The 16,443-nt window shown below is 47.3% G+C and overlaps 1 protein-coding gene across 3 annotated transcripts in view; it reads left to right on the top strand.

The window, feature by feature from the left end:
* PTPN14 (protein tyrosine phosphatase non-receptor type 14) overlaps nucleotides 1-16,443 on the top strand; it is a 175,484-nt gene that overhangs the window by 117,561 nt on the left and 41,480 nt on the right. For all 3 annotated transcript variants that reach the window (XM_045071893.1, XM_045071894.1, XM_045071895.1), the window contains exons 4-8: nucleotides 949-1,046; nucleotides 3,624-3,691; nucleotides 9,550-9,620; nucleotides 10,443-10,530; nucleotides 15,256-15,344. In XM_045071893.1, coding sequence (XP_044927828.1) covers nucleotides 949-1,046; nucleotides 3,624-3,691; nucleotides 9,550-9,620; nucleotides 10,443-10,530; nucleotides 15,256-15,344 — 414 coding nt within the window. The remainder of the gene's footprint in view (nucleotides 1-948; nucleotides 1,047-3,623; nucleotides 3,692-9,549; nucleotides 9,621-10,442; nucleotides 10,531-15,255; nucleotides 15,345-16,443) is intronic.

Below are 16,443 nucleotides of genomic sequence, written 5' to 3'. Positions count from 1 at the left end.
TGTAATGACATCCATAATATCAAGGTAGAGATGACAGTAATTAGCTCTCAGTGCTGACTGCCCCTCTCTAAAACAGAGTAGAGTTTTGGATCACTCTTGAGCTCCCTGGATTGCCATGTCCTAGTTTAGAAAAAGTAGAGTTAACGGTTACCAGGAACAGAAAGGTTGTCAGCATTCGCCAAGAATTAATGCTAGGAAAAGTCTGTTCTGGAGGAGACTGGGTTTTAAGAGTATGGTCAAGGGAAGGCGAGTCCTAGGAAGAAAGGTTCAGGGTGAGGAGATTTCTAAATGTTCAGGTAACCCTAAGAGCCCAGCACACCATCCTAGCTTCTGAGGACAGTGGTCCTCTCTGAGCCGGGACATTGCCCAAGGGCACACTCTGTTTCTCTGCATCTGCTGGGTTGAGGATGTACTCGGGTTGGATTTTTGTTGAGTCCCAGACCTGTGGGGTGAGCCTCGCTCTGAAGAGCTTTGTCCTCTCTGCTAGCAGAATGCCAGACTATCTGGCCTGTTTGCGATCCACCCCACCAAACTGTTGAGTTTAGAAAACGGAGTGTTTCCAGAGTGGTTTTAGGAACGCACAGCTGTTGGATGCAGGTTTGGCAGCTGTGCTGCCCTGGGTGTCTAGGTGTGGAAGAGCATTTCCTTCCCGGTCTCTGTTAGGAAGAACTGGTCCTTATCGGGTGTTTTATCCAGGGGACTTACAATGAGATGATTGGATGAGAACGCTCTCGAACCGAGAATGCCCGGGCTGTGGCACCTGCCACATCAAACGAAGATAAACACAGCAGAGGGCGCTTCCCGTCTTTTATGGAGCTGACCTTTCTCGGCATCACCTGTGTGTCCTGCTGTGTACACAGAGTTTTACATCTAGACACATTGATCTTGTGGGAACATATTCCACGTATGTGTTTTTAAGGTTATTTGTCTCTCTGTTCCCATGGACAGATATCAGTATTACCTGCAAGTCAAAAAAGACGTGCTGGAAGGGCGGCTGCGGTGTACGTTGGAACAGGTGATCCGGCTGGCCGGCTTGGCTGTGCAAGGTAAGGAGGGTGACGGGCGCCATGGGGAATCCCATTTTCTCTCTGACTGCGGTGTTGCTGGCCTCTCAGAGGAAAAAACGGAGTTTACTTAAATGATCCCTTAGTAACTCTACTTTTCATTCCAAGATACGTTAAATGCAAAAATAGGGGAAAAAAAAAGCCAAAATAGTGATTTTTTTTTTTTTTTTTTGGTGGCAGGCTGGTGGCTTTCTGAAAGCTGTTTGCAAATCGTTCATGCTTGTATAATTTTGGTTTTATTTGGAGAAATAGCAGCTTTCATCCTGCCTTTAATTAAAGCTACATTCAGGGTTTGTGGAACATTTTCTCAGAATTATTGCACTGCCCATGTGGTCATATTTTGTGGCTTCCTGGTATGACTGTGACTTTCCCATCAGTTTTCAAGTGTGATAGCTTTAAACATTGTAGTATAACTTATTCTCACACAGTTAAAGAGAAAAGTTTAAAATGCATCGTTGTAGGGGTACCAGGGCGGCTCAATCGGTTAAGCATCTGATTCTTGATCTCAGGGTCATGAGTTCGAGACCCGTGTTGGGCTCCAAGCGGGCTTGGAGAGTACTTTAAAAAATAAATAAATAAAAATAAAATGCACGATTGTGATATGAAGCAACAAATAAAAGAGTTGAGTTCATTTGCCTTTCAGTCTGTCCTGCTTAGATTTATCAGACAGCAATTTTTAAAATCTTTCTAAATTGTTACATGTACTTTTACATAGTTTTATGTAACATACATGATTTTTACATAGATGTATACATTACTCTTTATTGAGTGGTGGCTTAATGGCCTTTAATCAGTATTGAAAAGAAGATCAAAATGTAATTTTTTCAATAGTCATTCTTTTTCCTTAAAATCAGTTCCCGTCCAAACGGAATGCCAGCCGCCAAGTCCTTACTGTGTGGACTGTTGTTGTAGAAGCTGTGAGCTGAACTTCCCATCCCAGACTCTGAACTGAAGTTGAACCTTTTGGGTTCTGGAATGTCTATAGAGGCAGGCTTCCCTTGATCTCTTTCATCCCAGGGTATTAGCAGTTTAGCAATTTTTGTTGGACGTACGATTCTATACGAGTGGCTGCTGTTGTTACCTTGTGGATGAAAATACACGAAGTATGTTGGATCCCATCTGTTCACTTAAAGACCGTAAGGGAAAGGAAGAGTGCCCCAAACGATTAAATCATCAGAGCAGAAAAATCATCAAAATAACAGAGAAGGCACCTTTAATACGAAAAAGAGAAGATCCCCTCTGTCCAGTGGATCTTCGGCCTTTCAAAAAGCTTTCTCTTCTGTTCACTTTATTACTGTCTTTTTACCCCTCTCACTTTTCAGTCATGGGGCTTATTACTGAAATCCTGGATATCGGAAGACCCTGGCGATAGCTTTCAGGCTGAGGGAAGTTGGTGTACGTAGCCTGGCTTCCCTTTTCACTGGGTCCTTGAGGCTAGCTGTTCGATCTGAGGGAATCTCCCCCAGCTACAGTGTTTGTAAAATGGTTTTCCCGGGAACACTTATGGGATAGTTAGACCCAGCAGGAGAATTGTAACTTGAGATAAAATATAGATAACTGATGAGTAAACTTGAAATCAAGCTGCACATGTGCTCTCTGCTGTCTTTGTGTGTGTGTGTTTAATTATTTTTATTAACATATAATGTAGTATTTGCCCCGGGGCACAGGTCTGTGAATCATCAGGCTTACACAATTCACAGCACTCACCATAGCACATTCCTTCCCCAATGCCCATCCCCCAGCCACCCTCTCCCTCCACCCCACCAACCTGTCTTGAATGTTAATGTTAACGTGATGAGTTTAGTAGGTACGGCCTTGTCTTCTCAGCAACATCTCTTCACTGGCCTTCCGTGTAGACTCCTGCATGCCATCTCTCCTGTTAGATGCCAGATCTTTTACATGAAATTAAGTTTGTATGCTGTTTTGATTTTTTTTTTCCTTCTTGAGAGCCAGTGGGATGAGAAGCAAGACATTTCCAGATCGACGATATGGACTCACTGTGTTTTTTGCTTGTGCTCAGACATACCGTCGTGAGATGAAAACAGGATAAAACAGAATTTCTGGCATCTTGCAATATGGGAACTTGTTTGGGAGGTGTAAAAATTTGCAAGGTTGCTTGCCAAGGGTGATTTACAGTGGGAATTTCCAGCTGCAAATATATGAAAAGATGCAGATGGGTTTGGCTCTTCAGTTCTCTTAATTAACCTTGAGTTAAAAAGTCCCCTTGGCAGATATTCTTAAGATATGTGTTGATGCATATTTAACAAAAACATAAGTATAGGTTTGTTTCAAATTTTTAAAATAGCTTAGGGATCACTTTCAAATTTCCCCGTTTTTTTTTTCCCCCTAGACAATTGTGTAACTGCGCTTACATGCTGATATTTACAGTATTGCTAAGTAAAAGTGGTAACGATATCAAACGCATTATGGCACTGTTTTTATTTACTAGTGTGGAAAAAGGATGAAGTAGGATACTAAATGTGGCAGTAATTTTACTCTTATTTTATTCCATCTTTAATTTCACTTACTCCATCTCCTCCCCTCCCCCTTTCTTCTCAGCTGATTTTGGAGACTACAATCAGTTTGATTCTCAAGATTTCCTCAGAGAATATGTGCTATTTCCTATGGTAAGTGCAATTTCCTTTTTCTTAATTAATTTTCTACCTTCTTTGGTTGTGTAAGTTTTGCCTTTGAAAATCTCAGAGGATTTTCCATACACATAGTCCCTGGAGAAGCAAGTCCATGCATTTATAAAGTAGGGACACATTTTGTAAAAACACTGGAAAAGTAAATGTGCTTTTTCCCACCTCCTCAAGACACTTCCCCATCCCTTCAACACCCCCCACCCCCGATCCCCAGTTTCACTACTTTCCAGAGCCCTGGTGCTCTTCCTTTCTGAACACATCAAGCTTGCTCCTATCCCAGAGCCTTCGTCTTGGTTTTCCTGTACCTTCAGTGCTCTGCCCCAGATCTTTCAGAGACTTGGCGTTGAGGTCTTGATTTAAATATCACCTCCTCCAAGAGGCATTCCTGTTCTTCAACCACCTGTGTGATAGACGACAGCCATCCACGACTTCCTGCTAAATCACCTTTCATGTGCATATACTTCAGGATTCTTTCAGTATCTAAACATGTTCAGTATTGATTGTCAGCTAGAATGTCAGCTGTAAAGTCGTGAAGCAGGGGACCCTCTCTGTCTTGTCACTGTTGTCCGGCATGAAGTCTGCCTGCATAAAAATTCACTGAATGAGTCCATGAAGTCAAATGTCCAATCTTGGGTTAAATTAGGAATGAGGCTAAGTTTTAATCCCTGGGGAATGTGTGTGTATATGTATGTGTGTATATGTGTGTGTGTGTGTGTGTGTGTGTGTGTGTGTGTGTGTTTGGTAGCTTTGGGGTAAATGAGAAGAGTTATGAGGAAGGATTAAAATGTTTGAAAAGCATCTGCAGCATCCTGGCTCTGATTTTAGAAACCCTGATCATTCACCCCTCGTTTGTTTGTTTTTTTAATCGACTGTTTTGCTCAAAGCACTAACTTGGGTAACTAACGCCCAGAGGGTGAAGTTATTTAAGAAACGGTGCGCAGGCCGCAGAGTAGTTGAGTAAATAGGAAGTTTGCGGAACAGAAGGCCAGGCCGAGTGTAATGAAGGGCAGTCGGGATTCTACGTGGGGCGAAGTTACATCCGCTTGGGGGGCGGGTCGGGAAGGTTTAAAGAGGAATGGTGTGTGAGTCGGAGCTCAAAGAGTGGCCAGGATTGCAGCAGGCGGACAAGAGGGAGCCAAGCATGATCTAGACGGAGAGAGAGAGCAGGGCTAAGGTGGCATGAGTGATTGCGAAAGTCAGCGATGAGTCTGACTGTCGCTCCGGAGTGGCAGAGGGGAGGGGCCGCAGCGAGGATGAAACATCTCAGGCCTGAGAACACCTGGGCTCTGTCGGTGGATGTGCAGACCCCACACTTTGAGAACAGCTGGATTAGAGCATTAAGATCATTTGGGAAAGTAGGTCAGATGAGAATCTGCGTGGTGCTCTTGGCAAAGAGGTAATTTAGGTGTTACGAGTGACAGTACAAATAAGATGGCAATGCAAGAGATATTTGGAAGTAAAATGAGAGGAACTTGGCATCCAGGAGGCTGTGGCATATGGGAGCCAGTAGAGTGGCGACAACGGGTCAGGCCTGCAAGCCTAGCATGAGCAGAGCTGCATTTACTGTTCCCCATCAGAGTGTGCAATGATCTTAAGTGGCTGCAGACTTATCTCAATTCTTATTGCTTGGGGAAATACTGTAAGAGCTCTGGGTTTTTCATGAATAACTCTGTCCTTACTCTTCTTCCCTTCAAGAAAACGGCAGTATTACCTGATTGGTCTGTCGTTTTCATGCCTTGTTAATTCTACCCAGCAGATCGACCTTCATTCAAAGAGATCAACATATTATCTAGCAGAGAAGCTCTTCGTAGGGTTTGGTGCCCACAGGCTTGACGGAGATGGTCTCAGAGGCTCACCTCCGTCATTGGGAGGTTTCCCGCTGGGCTTAGTGGGAGGAAAGTGAAGCTCATACCTTAGAGTTTTAGAAAGTGTATATTTTTTGTCAGTGGAGGCAATGAATTGGGTTGATAATTTTCTACATTTCCCCCTACTTTCTCTCCGTAAAGGTCTTAATCACATAGCCTTTAGGCAGAGGCCAGGCATGGGTGCTGTTTACAATTTTTTGTGAGTTTGTAGATGTTACAATGCTTTGACTGGTCCAAGTGCCATCTGAAGGCTGGAAGGAGTTATTTTATATGTCGTGCCTTTTTCAGAATGAGACTGTTCTCCACTGGGCTCTGAGCAAGGAATCTGCTTGAGGATTTTCTTCTCCTCCCCTCTATCCCTCTCCCTCTCTCAAATAAGTCTTTAAAAAAATAAATAAAAATTTTTAAAAAATACCCTCTTTGGGACCTCAGCTACTTATATTGACAGGTGGCTATTTACATTCAAATTTAAGTGAATTAAAGTTGAAATTAAAAATTGAGTTCCTCAGTTGCATTAGATACATTTAAAAAAATGGTCAGTAGCCACATGTGGCTAGTAGCTACTGTACCGGAAAACTCAGATACAGAACATGTCTATCATTGCAGAAAGTCCTGTTGGATAGCAGTGTTGTCAGCGTGTATGTCTGAATCTGGAATGTTCCCAGCCTTCTGCCACGTCACTCCACCCCGTGCCGTAGCCTGGATACACTGTGGCCTGCGGTCACGGGGTTCAGGCTCCAGGAGCCAAGCATTCTGTGTCCATGTCCTGGCGGGGCCACTTAACAGCTGTGCAAACTCGGGCTATTATTTAATTCCATTTGTTTAAAAAAATTTTTTTTAAAAGATTTTATTTATTTATTTGACAGAGAGAAATCACAAGTAGATGGAGAGGCAGGCAGAGAGAGAGAGGGAAGCAGGCTCTCTCCTGAGCAGAAAGCCCGATGCGGGACTCGATCCCAGGACTCAGAGATCATGACCTGAGCTGAAGGCAGCAGCTTAACCCACTGAGCCACCCAGGCGCCCCATTTGTTTTAAAATTTAATTCATTAGTTACCCAAAGTGTCCATTTTTTCATCTAAGAATGCCTATCCCAGTTGTGAACGGAGAGGGTGCAAGTGACATAACTGGGCACATGGCGAATTCTCAGTGTTTATTCTTTGTGTTGGTCCTTGGCTTCCTTCTCATCCTACTATTAGCGTGACGGTCCCGTCTCTGGTATACAAGCTCAAGGATGCCCAAGACCATGTTTTTCAGGCACCAAGAGTGCATGCATTTTGAAATGTAAGCAGAGGACAGGCAGAGGGTAAAAACGATCATTAACCAGCTCTGCACCAGGGGAAACGCCAGTCTGATCATGGGAAACTTACACGTCGCTTATGGGGTTCAGTTCAGGGAGCGTTTCTGGATCGCTTCCTGTGGAGGAGCGCGTGTCAGCCCGCATTGTGTAAGAGCCCCGGGACGGGCCAGCCGCGATGTGGAGAAGAGCGGCTTGCCCTTAAGTGCCTGTCATGGGGTAGAGGGAGGGTGACAAGGGTACAGGATGGGATGAGCATCCAGACAAGTGTGTGAGACAGACCGTAGGCAGACTTGGGGAGGGCCGTAGGAGCCCCACCCACAGTGGAAGGGCATCGGCTTCCATCCAGCTTGGGGGGAGTGCGAGAGCCCTGTCAAGGGAAGGGGAGCTGGGATGGCACTGAAGGACGGGGTGACCTTTCACTCCATGTGATGGGCCTTGGGTGCAGGGGGTTCTTCAGGAAGGGTCGCTGTGAGTGTGTCAGGAGACGTACAAGCATTCTGTTAGGAGGAGGCGTTTGCCCGAAGCCTTGAACCCTGGAGATCAGAGGTCTGGAAGGGGGGGAGGCTGGGTCACCCTGAAGAATGGTCTAAATACCCCACGCAGGTGTTGACCTAATTGAGCAGGCAGTGGGGAGCCATGGAAGGTTGTAAACTTTCTGCTTGGTTCCACTAGAGCTTTCAAAGAGAAGAATGCATTCCTTTGGTGGGGGAGGGAAGATGGGATGAATGGCCTTGTTTGATCTTATAAAGCAACCGAATTTGTCAAATGGCATTTCTGCAGCAGAGAAAAGAACAAAGTTAAGTACCCAGGGCCCTCCACAGGTGTGCGGCTGTGTGCAGGCACGCACTCGGCCGTTCCTGCGCGCGTCCTCTGCGGCGGGGGCACATACCTCACGGGGGCCCCGGGGCGCAGACGGAGGTGCTCGCATCGTGTACACACCAGAGGGGCACTTTGGGACTTTCTCTTCTCTAAAAGTGGGAAGCTGAGGTTTCATGGAGCACTTTCCGATCTTCGCTTACCTGTTTTTATTTTCTTCTATGGCCACATATCTTTCATTAGCTTTGCAAAATTAGTAGCGGGTTATCACCTCCGCTCCATAGCTAGGGGTGCTGCACACGGGACTCCATTTCTAGGCTACGCGGTCCTTGTTCCCTGACATAGAACTGAGCGTGTCCCCTCCCACGGGCTTGAGTCCTGTCAGCAGATGGCTGAACAGGAAGCAGCACATTCATCCGTTAATGCATGGAGACTCAGAGCGGCCAGGAGTTCTGCACCTTCTCTGAGGTTGCTCTGGACCACCTGTAGGATTTCCAGCATGTAGTCACACCCTTGTTTCCCAGCTTTAGGAGAACCTGATTTTTCATGTTTTCCTGATTTGTGATGGGCTCTTTATTGCAGTTTTGAGGTAGACTTTTTTGGGGGTACTGTCCCCCAGCCCCCCACCCCCAAAGTTTACGATGAGCCTCAGAAGGCTTCAGCAGGACACATTGCTGAGCCCCTTCTGACCGCCCGTCTAGAGCTCAGAGGGAAATGGTGCATATCGGTGTCCTCCGCAGTGCTTATCCGCCTGGGGCAGGGCGCATGAAAGCTGCTTCCCCAGAGGATCCGAGGCAGCTGGCCCTTGGCTTGAGCCCCCCCCAAGTTACCACCAGCGGTGCGAGGAGCTCTGTCAGGGTCCCAGGGCCTATTTGCTCTGGTCTCCCTGTCTTGGATTTTGCCTTCAGATCATCTCTCCATCCTAGACAGTGTTATGTTTAACAATCCCTGATGTGCTCCCGCTGTCACTGAAGGGGTGTGGGGGAGAGGCGTAGGTGGTTGGCTCTCAGCGCTTGGGAGCCAGCACACCAGGGGTCCCAGAGGCCTGGAGTCAGGTGGCTGAGAAAGCAGCTGCTCAGCTACGCACTGTGACCTTACAGAACTCCCTAGTTTCAGCCCGCATGGCCTCCTCTGCTCCCAAGGCTGTCGAGTAACATCCGAATGAGCCTTCTCTGCCTTCAGGTAGCTCTGAATTAGCTCACGGATGCTAAGGTGGTAGTCAGAAAAGGCGGGACACAGGCCCCTTCTAGACTCAGCTTTTGAAAGGGTAATGGGGCTGGAAATTCATGTGCCTGTACCCTGATTGTTAAAATGCAAGTACTGGGGTGCCTGAGTGGCTCAGTTGATTGAGTGTCTGACTATTGATTTCAGTTCAGGTCATAATCTTGGGGTCCTTGGATCAAGGCCTATGTCAGGCTCCACGCTTAGCGGGGAGTCTGCTTGAGATTCTCTCTCTCCCTCTGCCCCTCCCCCTGCTCTCTCTCTCTCTCTAATAAATAAATTTTTTAAAAGACCACATGAGTACTGACAAAGCAATATCAATAAAAGTGAGTCTGAGGGGCAGACAGGGCAGAAGGTAAATGAAAAAAGCATTCCTCTCGGACCCTGCAGAATGTAGGCAGCGACAGAAACCGTGCCTTGAAATAGGCATGTTAGTCATAAGCCGAGAGCCTAGGCTGCTGTGGAGAGCCCTGTCCCAGAAATCACTGTGGACCCTGGTCCTACAGTGGACAGCCTTGGACTTGAAGGAGCACAGAGGAGATGGAGGAAGGGAGGCTGCTCAGGAACGTGTTCTGGAGGAGAGAGCGCCTAAGGTTTATACGCACAAGAGTAAATGGCCCTAACTGCTTCTGTGTCCATAGGATTTGGCCCTGGAAGAGGCGGTTCTGGAGGAGCTCACACAGAAGGTAGCCCAGGAACACAAAGCCCACAGGTAAGGCCAGCCGAGGCGATGGCTCCCAGCATGGCCCCTGGCTGAGTCAGCGCCCCCCGCCCCGCCCCTTATCTCCCCGACGCTGGTAGATCCAAAAACTCTGCCGGTTGCCCTTCCGCCCCTTTCTCCTGTTCTCTTTTTTTCTTCCTCTTTTTTCCTTTTTTTCCTTTTCTGCTTGACCACGAGCAAGCTCACGCACACGTGGAGAATTCGCCTCTCTGACCTTCCTGAAGCTCTGTTGCCATAGCTGGGGAGCCGCTTGAGCTGTGTGAAGACCTGAAGAGGGGCTTTGGGTGGGAAAGTCAAGGTCAAGAGGGAGAGCATCGTTCTGGGACCAATGGAGAACAAACAGGCCCCCTTCAGACCACAGAGGACCTATGCAGGTGTCTCAGGCTCTCTCATCTTGACCACTGAGCTCCCCAAATAGCATCCTCCTAAACTTTTTCCTTTTAACCCCTTTTTTTCTTAACAGTGGAGGTTTTTTCCCCCCAGGTGGGAGAAAAATAACTTTTTTTTTAATTATTTTTTTAAAGCACGCAGCTTTATTCACGGAGATGTCAGGAATAATTAGTGTTTATAGGGCTGTGGCTCTTAATTAAACACTTTACCTTCCTCTGATTATTCCCCGTTGAGTAAAGGCTGGTGGGGATTATGTTAATGAATTACTGAGTAATGCAGCCTGTCCTCACAGTTGGGTGATGCTTGCTCTTCCCAGAACTGGAGCTAAACCACAGCTCTGGACTTCACCATCAGGAGGGTAGGAGCTTCTCCTGCCTTTGTTGGCCCTAACCGTTTCCTTCTTTGATGCTGTTGTGATTTTAGCGGGATCCTGCCTGCAGAAGCTGAGCTCATGTACATCAACGAAGTGGAACGTTTGGATGGATTTGGACAGGAGATCTTCTCTGTGAAGGTAGCAGACCCAGCAGACCCTGGCTCATTCGTTCTTCAGCTTTCTCACAATGGTGCAGCGGTCAGAGAGCCGGCAATGACAGGCAGCAGGCCAGAACGACCTGGCTGCCTGGTCACTACGTGGCATTAGTTGGCAAATCCAAATTACTTTAGAATGCAAACAATTTTTCTTTCTTTTTTTCTAAGACTTTTTTTGTCTCCGAGAGAGAGAGCATACGCAGGGGGAGTAGGAGGCAGAGGGAGAAGCAGGCTCTCTGCCGAGCAAGGAGCCTGATGCAGGGCTTGATCTCATGACCCTGGGATTGTGACCTGAGCCCAAGGCAAAGGCTTTAACAACTGAGCCACCCAGGTGTCCCACAAACACTTTTCCTTAACTAAGAGATTTTGAAGTTTTCCATGGTCTTGGGCAGAATAGCTTGTTGGTGATACACCATCTGAGTGAGTCCCAAACACCAGCCCATCCAGCACTGTGAATTTATACAGTCACCGGCAGTTTTGCAACAGGACAAGCAAATGCCTGACCCCTGGTTTTACGTGCTTATTCTCTTTTCTCTCATTTGAGCTGATACGGGGATAATTGCTTGTGAGGCAGAAAGAAACAATTTCTTATATGCAATCACACTTTATTTCTCGAGCTCCATAGAGCTTGCCTTGTGGAATCTTCTGGAATCCCCTTCAGAATCTTCTGGAAACTGTGCCTAGGAAACTGTTACAGCACAGTACATCTTTTGCAACAAATCCACCTCCTGAAGTGGGTGTGGTTGGGGGTGGGGGTCATGGTGCTTGGTCATTTATAGAGCTGAGCCCATAATCTAAACTCATTTTCTTCTCTCTACTGACCAACTTCACAAAAGCCAGAGTTTTATCAGAAACCTAAAGCAACTGGCACATTTCAGCCATTTGGGTGATGGTGCGATTTTAGCACAAACATTTCCCTCCAAAGTGGCTCCGCTGGCTGTTTTATAAGTGTTCTGTTCCCCCTCTGCTGCACGTTTGCAATTTGCCTTGATGAGAGCTGCCCATGCGCATCAAGTAGAACGAGCAGGGTGGCCGCAGCTTGCGGAAAGGGCTAAATGACTCTCTTTTAGATTTGTTTAATTTTCTTTTGCTTCTCTAATGGCTGCCCTTCATAGGGTTGTAATCCATTTTCATTGCAGTAATGCCTTATGAAGCCATCTGCATCCCACTTACATTTCAGCAGCCCATATATAGTCATGATATTTTGGGTCATTGAAAAATCAGGGTAAACTTTTCTTCACTTCCAGAAAACCCATCCCAAGGTTCCTTGTCCATCCCAGGAAGTTGGAGGTTTAGTTGTTGGGCTCATTTACTTGTGCTGTTTTCAGGATTTCTGTGCTGTGGGAAGTTGGGGCAGTGGAAGTAGTGTCGAAACCCACTGTGCTTGTTTCTGATGCACTTTCTGGTATGTTCTTCAGTGGGAAGAGCACAAGGGGGATACTATACCTTGGTCTGAGTGGGCGGACAGGCACTGCTGACTCACTGCCAGGGAGTGTGACGTAGCCAGCGTTGTCTTTTTGCCCACGTATGTGTTCATGACTCAGGGGACCGCCTCCAGACCACGTGACTCCCAGAGACCGGAGGATGGTGGGCGGGGCAGCAGGGCCAGTTGGGGTGGGACCGTGGTCAGCTCTGAGATCTGTGCTCCTGCAGGCAGGGAGGGTTGAGGGGCAGACTGAGGAGTGATGGAGCCCCTCTGGGTTAGTGCGGGTCCTTCTTGACCAACTTAATGAAGCAAAGGAGCTTGCTGTGGATGTGTCATAAGGAAGAACATTTCCACGTAGCGTGGGCTTTTCCCTGAATGGTTCTTCAGAATTTTTCAAGGTGGAAGGAGGACCAGTCCACTCCCTGGCAGGCCCGCCCCTCCCCCTCCGCACCGAGGAGGGCAGTCGCCTCAGTCGCTCCTATGTTGTCGGAGCCCATGGACACTGGGAGGCTGCTTGTGTTTGGAGCCTCCATCCTTCGCCGAGTTTGACTCGGAGCCTTTAAGTTCTGACAGACACAGTGCCTGAGCATCCGTCCTGTGCTTTTGCCATTGCCTGGCCCTGGGGAACTCCTCCCGCGGTCCCATCACCAGCAGACTGCTGCACCCAGCCATCTAAGGGCAAAGTACCCCGGAAGGATTTCCACAGAATTTTCTTTCCCATCTCTACTTTACCTGGCTTCTTTATATATGTGTGTGTGTGTGTGTGTATGTATGTGTGTGTATAATTATATATTATATAATGCATATTATATACATATATGTGTAATAATATACATACACATAATAATATGCATATATAATTTTATATATATACAATTTTAAATATTTTATTTATTTGTTTGACAGAGACAGAGACAGCAAGAGAAGAGCGGGAGAGTGGGAGAGGGAGAAGCAGGCTCTCTGCTGAGCAAGGAGCCTGATGCAGGGCTCGATCCCAGGTCCCTGGGATCACAACCTGAGCTGAAGGCAAATGCTTAACAACTGAGCCACCCAGGCGCCCCCTCGCACATATTTTTCTACAGTATGATTTACTTGCAACTTCTCCTGACTCCCAAGGCACTTGTTTTCCTTCGCACGTCTTGTCTCCTGACCCTCTCTCTGCTTTGCCTCCAGCAGTGGTTCAGCCCTCTCTCTGTCCCTGTTCACAGAGCCCTGTTCTAATGCGCACTTTGCTGAGTGGGTTGAGAAGAGGTCCCTGCAGAGGGACATTGCCGTCTTCGTGTCTCGCATAGGATCAGGTGTTCTGGGGAACACAGACATCCTTCTTTTCCATCTTGGGCCCAGTTGTGCACGCCCCTCTGCTCACTCCACAAAGAGGATGTCCCCGGTAAAAGCGGGGGGCCGAGGGACAGTTTACTCCCTGGATGGCAAGCCTTGTCCCCGCTCTCCTTGCAGGCACACTGGCAGCAGGCTGTGCTCCCCCAGGCAGGAGGTGGAAACACCTGACTGGACCAGGACACCAGAGTGAAGACGAGTCATCTGGGCTTCCTCAGCCCAGGGCCCAGCAGACTGCCCCGCAGCTCTGCTGTCCTCACGCCCCTCCTGTGCTCAGGGAGCTCCCAGCCAGTGCTGAGCGACCCGATCCGTAGCATGAATAGAGGGCTGAGCATCACCCTTCAGGCCCCCAAGGAATGACAGAGACCAGGGCAAAGGGAGCGAAGCAGCCTAGAAGGTGCAGAGACTCTGCAAGGTGGAGAACTCCCGTGCCTGAAATATCGTCCTCGGAGTCTCCCAGATAAAAAGACAAAAATATCTCTCCTCCTTAAAGGAATAGATTGCTTTTAAAAAGGAACATTCAGGGGTGCCTGGGTGGCTCAGTGGGTTAAAGCCTTTGCCTTCGGCTCAGGTCATGATCTCAGGGTCGCATCGGGCTGTCTGCTCAGCAGGGAGCCTGCTTCCCCCTCTCTCTCTGCCTGCCTCTCTGCCTACTTGTGATCTCTCTTTCTATGTCAAATAAATAAATCAAATCTTTAAAAAAAAAAAAAAAAAAGAACATTCAGGGGCACCTGGGTGGCTCAGTCAGTTAACTCTCTGCCTTTGGCTAAGGTCATGATCCCAGGATCCTGGGTTCGAGTCCCGCATTGGGCTCTCTTCTCAGCAGGGAACCTGCTTCTCCTTCTTCCTCTGCCCCTCCTGCTGCTTGTGCTCTCTCTCTCTCTCTGACAAAAAATAAACAAAATCTTAAAAAAAAAAAAAGGAACATTAAAAAAAAAAGATCTCTCAGAAATTAAAAATATGATATCAGAAATGGGAGAGGTAATAGGTTACAAGATAAAATCTCACCAAAAAACAAAGTTAGGGAATGTGGGAGGTGGGAGATAAGATTAGAAACTGGGCCCAGATGTCCAACATCTGAATAATGGGTGTTCCAAAAGAAGAAGAGAGGAAATTCGAGAAAGGATCCCAGGACTGAGGACCATGAGGTTGTAAATTAAAAGACCAAGCAGGGGCGCCTAGGTGGTTCAGTGGGTTAAGCCTCTGCCTTTGACTCAGGTCATGGTCTCAGGGTCCTGGGATCGAGCCCCACATCAGGCTCTCTGCTCAGCAGTGAGCCTGCTTCTTCTTTCTCTGCCTGCCTCTCTGGCTGCTTGTGATCTCTCTCTCTTTCTCTCTGTCGAATAAATAAATAAAATCTTTAAGAAAAAAAAAGAAACACCAAGCACCGTGGATGCAAATAGACACCCACAAGGGCGTTAAGCAGTGGAAGTCGGTGTCTCTGGGGAGAGGAAATGGTGGGGCTGGGTCTGCTGTTGGCTTCTTTTAACAGGCTCCAAAGGATCCACTGGGTCCCGCAAACCGAGGGCACATGTAATCACATGCATGTGATGTGCATACATATTCAAACTATGGACGTGTGCCATTTTGATTTAAAAAAACCAAAGTGAAAAAGGTATTCATAGATGTTCATGAAAGAGAAACTCTTAACTGCCAACAGATCTGAGAAAATCCTGAAATTCTCCCTTGAACAGGAAAAATGTGACAATTTGAGGTAAAAGAAAATAATATATATGTGTGTGTACGGCGCACTGGGCTGTGCAGCAGGCTGAGTCACTTCAGGGCTGAGTTGCCCGTTGACCTGATGCTGTCTGGTTCATTCGTCCACGGGCAGGAAAACGGGGTGTGACGCCCCCCGGCGGAGAGGTGCTGCAGCCCAGGGGCTTGGCTTTGCGGGATCCCTGGTCATCTGTTTGGTCATACTGCTCTTCTGTTGATCTGTTGCAGGACAATCATGGAAACAGTGTGCACCTCGGCATTTTCTTCATGGGGATTTTTGTGAGAAACAGAATCGGAAGACAAGCAGTAATATACAGGTAGTCTCTTATTTGTCTCTTTTTCCTTTTTCCCCTTGAGGGACTCTAGAAAAGTCCACCGAAGATCACAGGGATCCCAGTGAGTTAAGAGCTAGACTATGGGTCAGAGTTGAGCTTTTCTCAACTCAGATAAGATCAGCCTTCTGTGAGATTTGAGCAGTTACCGAGAAATGCATCTCACTTTTCCTAGAGGCCTGTTTGGGGGTTGGGGGATGGAGGAAGCTCTTTCTTCCCACTTGACTCCAGGAAAGGTGCTACTGAACCCTGCTGAGCCAGAAGAATGGCACAAAACTGTGAGTCTGGTTGGAAGCCTGCTGTCTAGTCAGTCCTGCTGGTTACCTTTGTCCGTGTTATCCGTGCCCAGTCATTAAATCCCGACTGGCTTCTTTGCATTTTCCATCACCCTCTGCCTAACCACACGTGCTAGAGGAGTGAAAACTCATTTTATATCAAAAATAGAATATTTTATATTTGTGAAAATACATTTTTAAAGCAATGAATTTGTTATCACAAATTAAAGGGCTGATACTTTTATTTTGTATTTTACTTTTCCATTCATTCATTCGTGGGAAGGGATAATTGGGTGATGGGCATTATTTCACATTTTAAACCCTCTTCTCCGCTGAAGAGGCAAGAACCGGTATAGGGATTTGGCAGAGTGTCTCCTCTCTTATGTGTCAATGAGCTTGCTTGGATGGGTGCCCATAGTTGTCACCGTGGTGTCAACGATCTCAAAAACTGTGTGCTTGCTTTCATTTACAAGGGCAGTATGGCCGACTGTTTAGTAGAAGAATAGCTTTCTTGTGTGTGCATCTGATAGGCAGAGCTGTGCACCTAGTGCAGATAATCAAAGACAGCTCTTAGAGGCAAAGCCAAATCCACCTTCTGGAAGTGGATCTTGCCCAGCTGTGTACCCTCTGGATAAATAGTTGATGCAGGTTATTTTGCAAACGCCCCCCCCCCCCAAAAGCTTCCTAATTGGTTCTTTCCCCTGCTAGGTCTCCACCCTGATACTATTTTTGTCCACTGATTTTCTCTTACTCTTTGCATGGAGACCTTATTAAGGCAGGAGTGGGGAGAGAGAGCTTTGTGGCTGCAG

Source organism: Mustela putorius, unplaced genomic scaffold (genome assembly GCF_011764305.1).
Source record: "Mustela putorius furo isolate JIRA1106 unplaced genomic scaffold, ASM1176430v1.1 tig00003993_pilon_pilon_pilon, whole genome shotgun sequence".
NCBI lineage: Eukaryota > Metazoa > Chordata > Mammalia > Carnivora > Mustelidae > Mustela > Mustela putorius.
The sequence above is the reverse complement of the archived record's forward strand: the minus strand, read 5'-3'. Positions and strand labels throughout refer to the sequence as shown.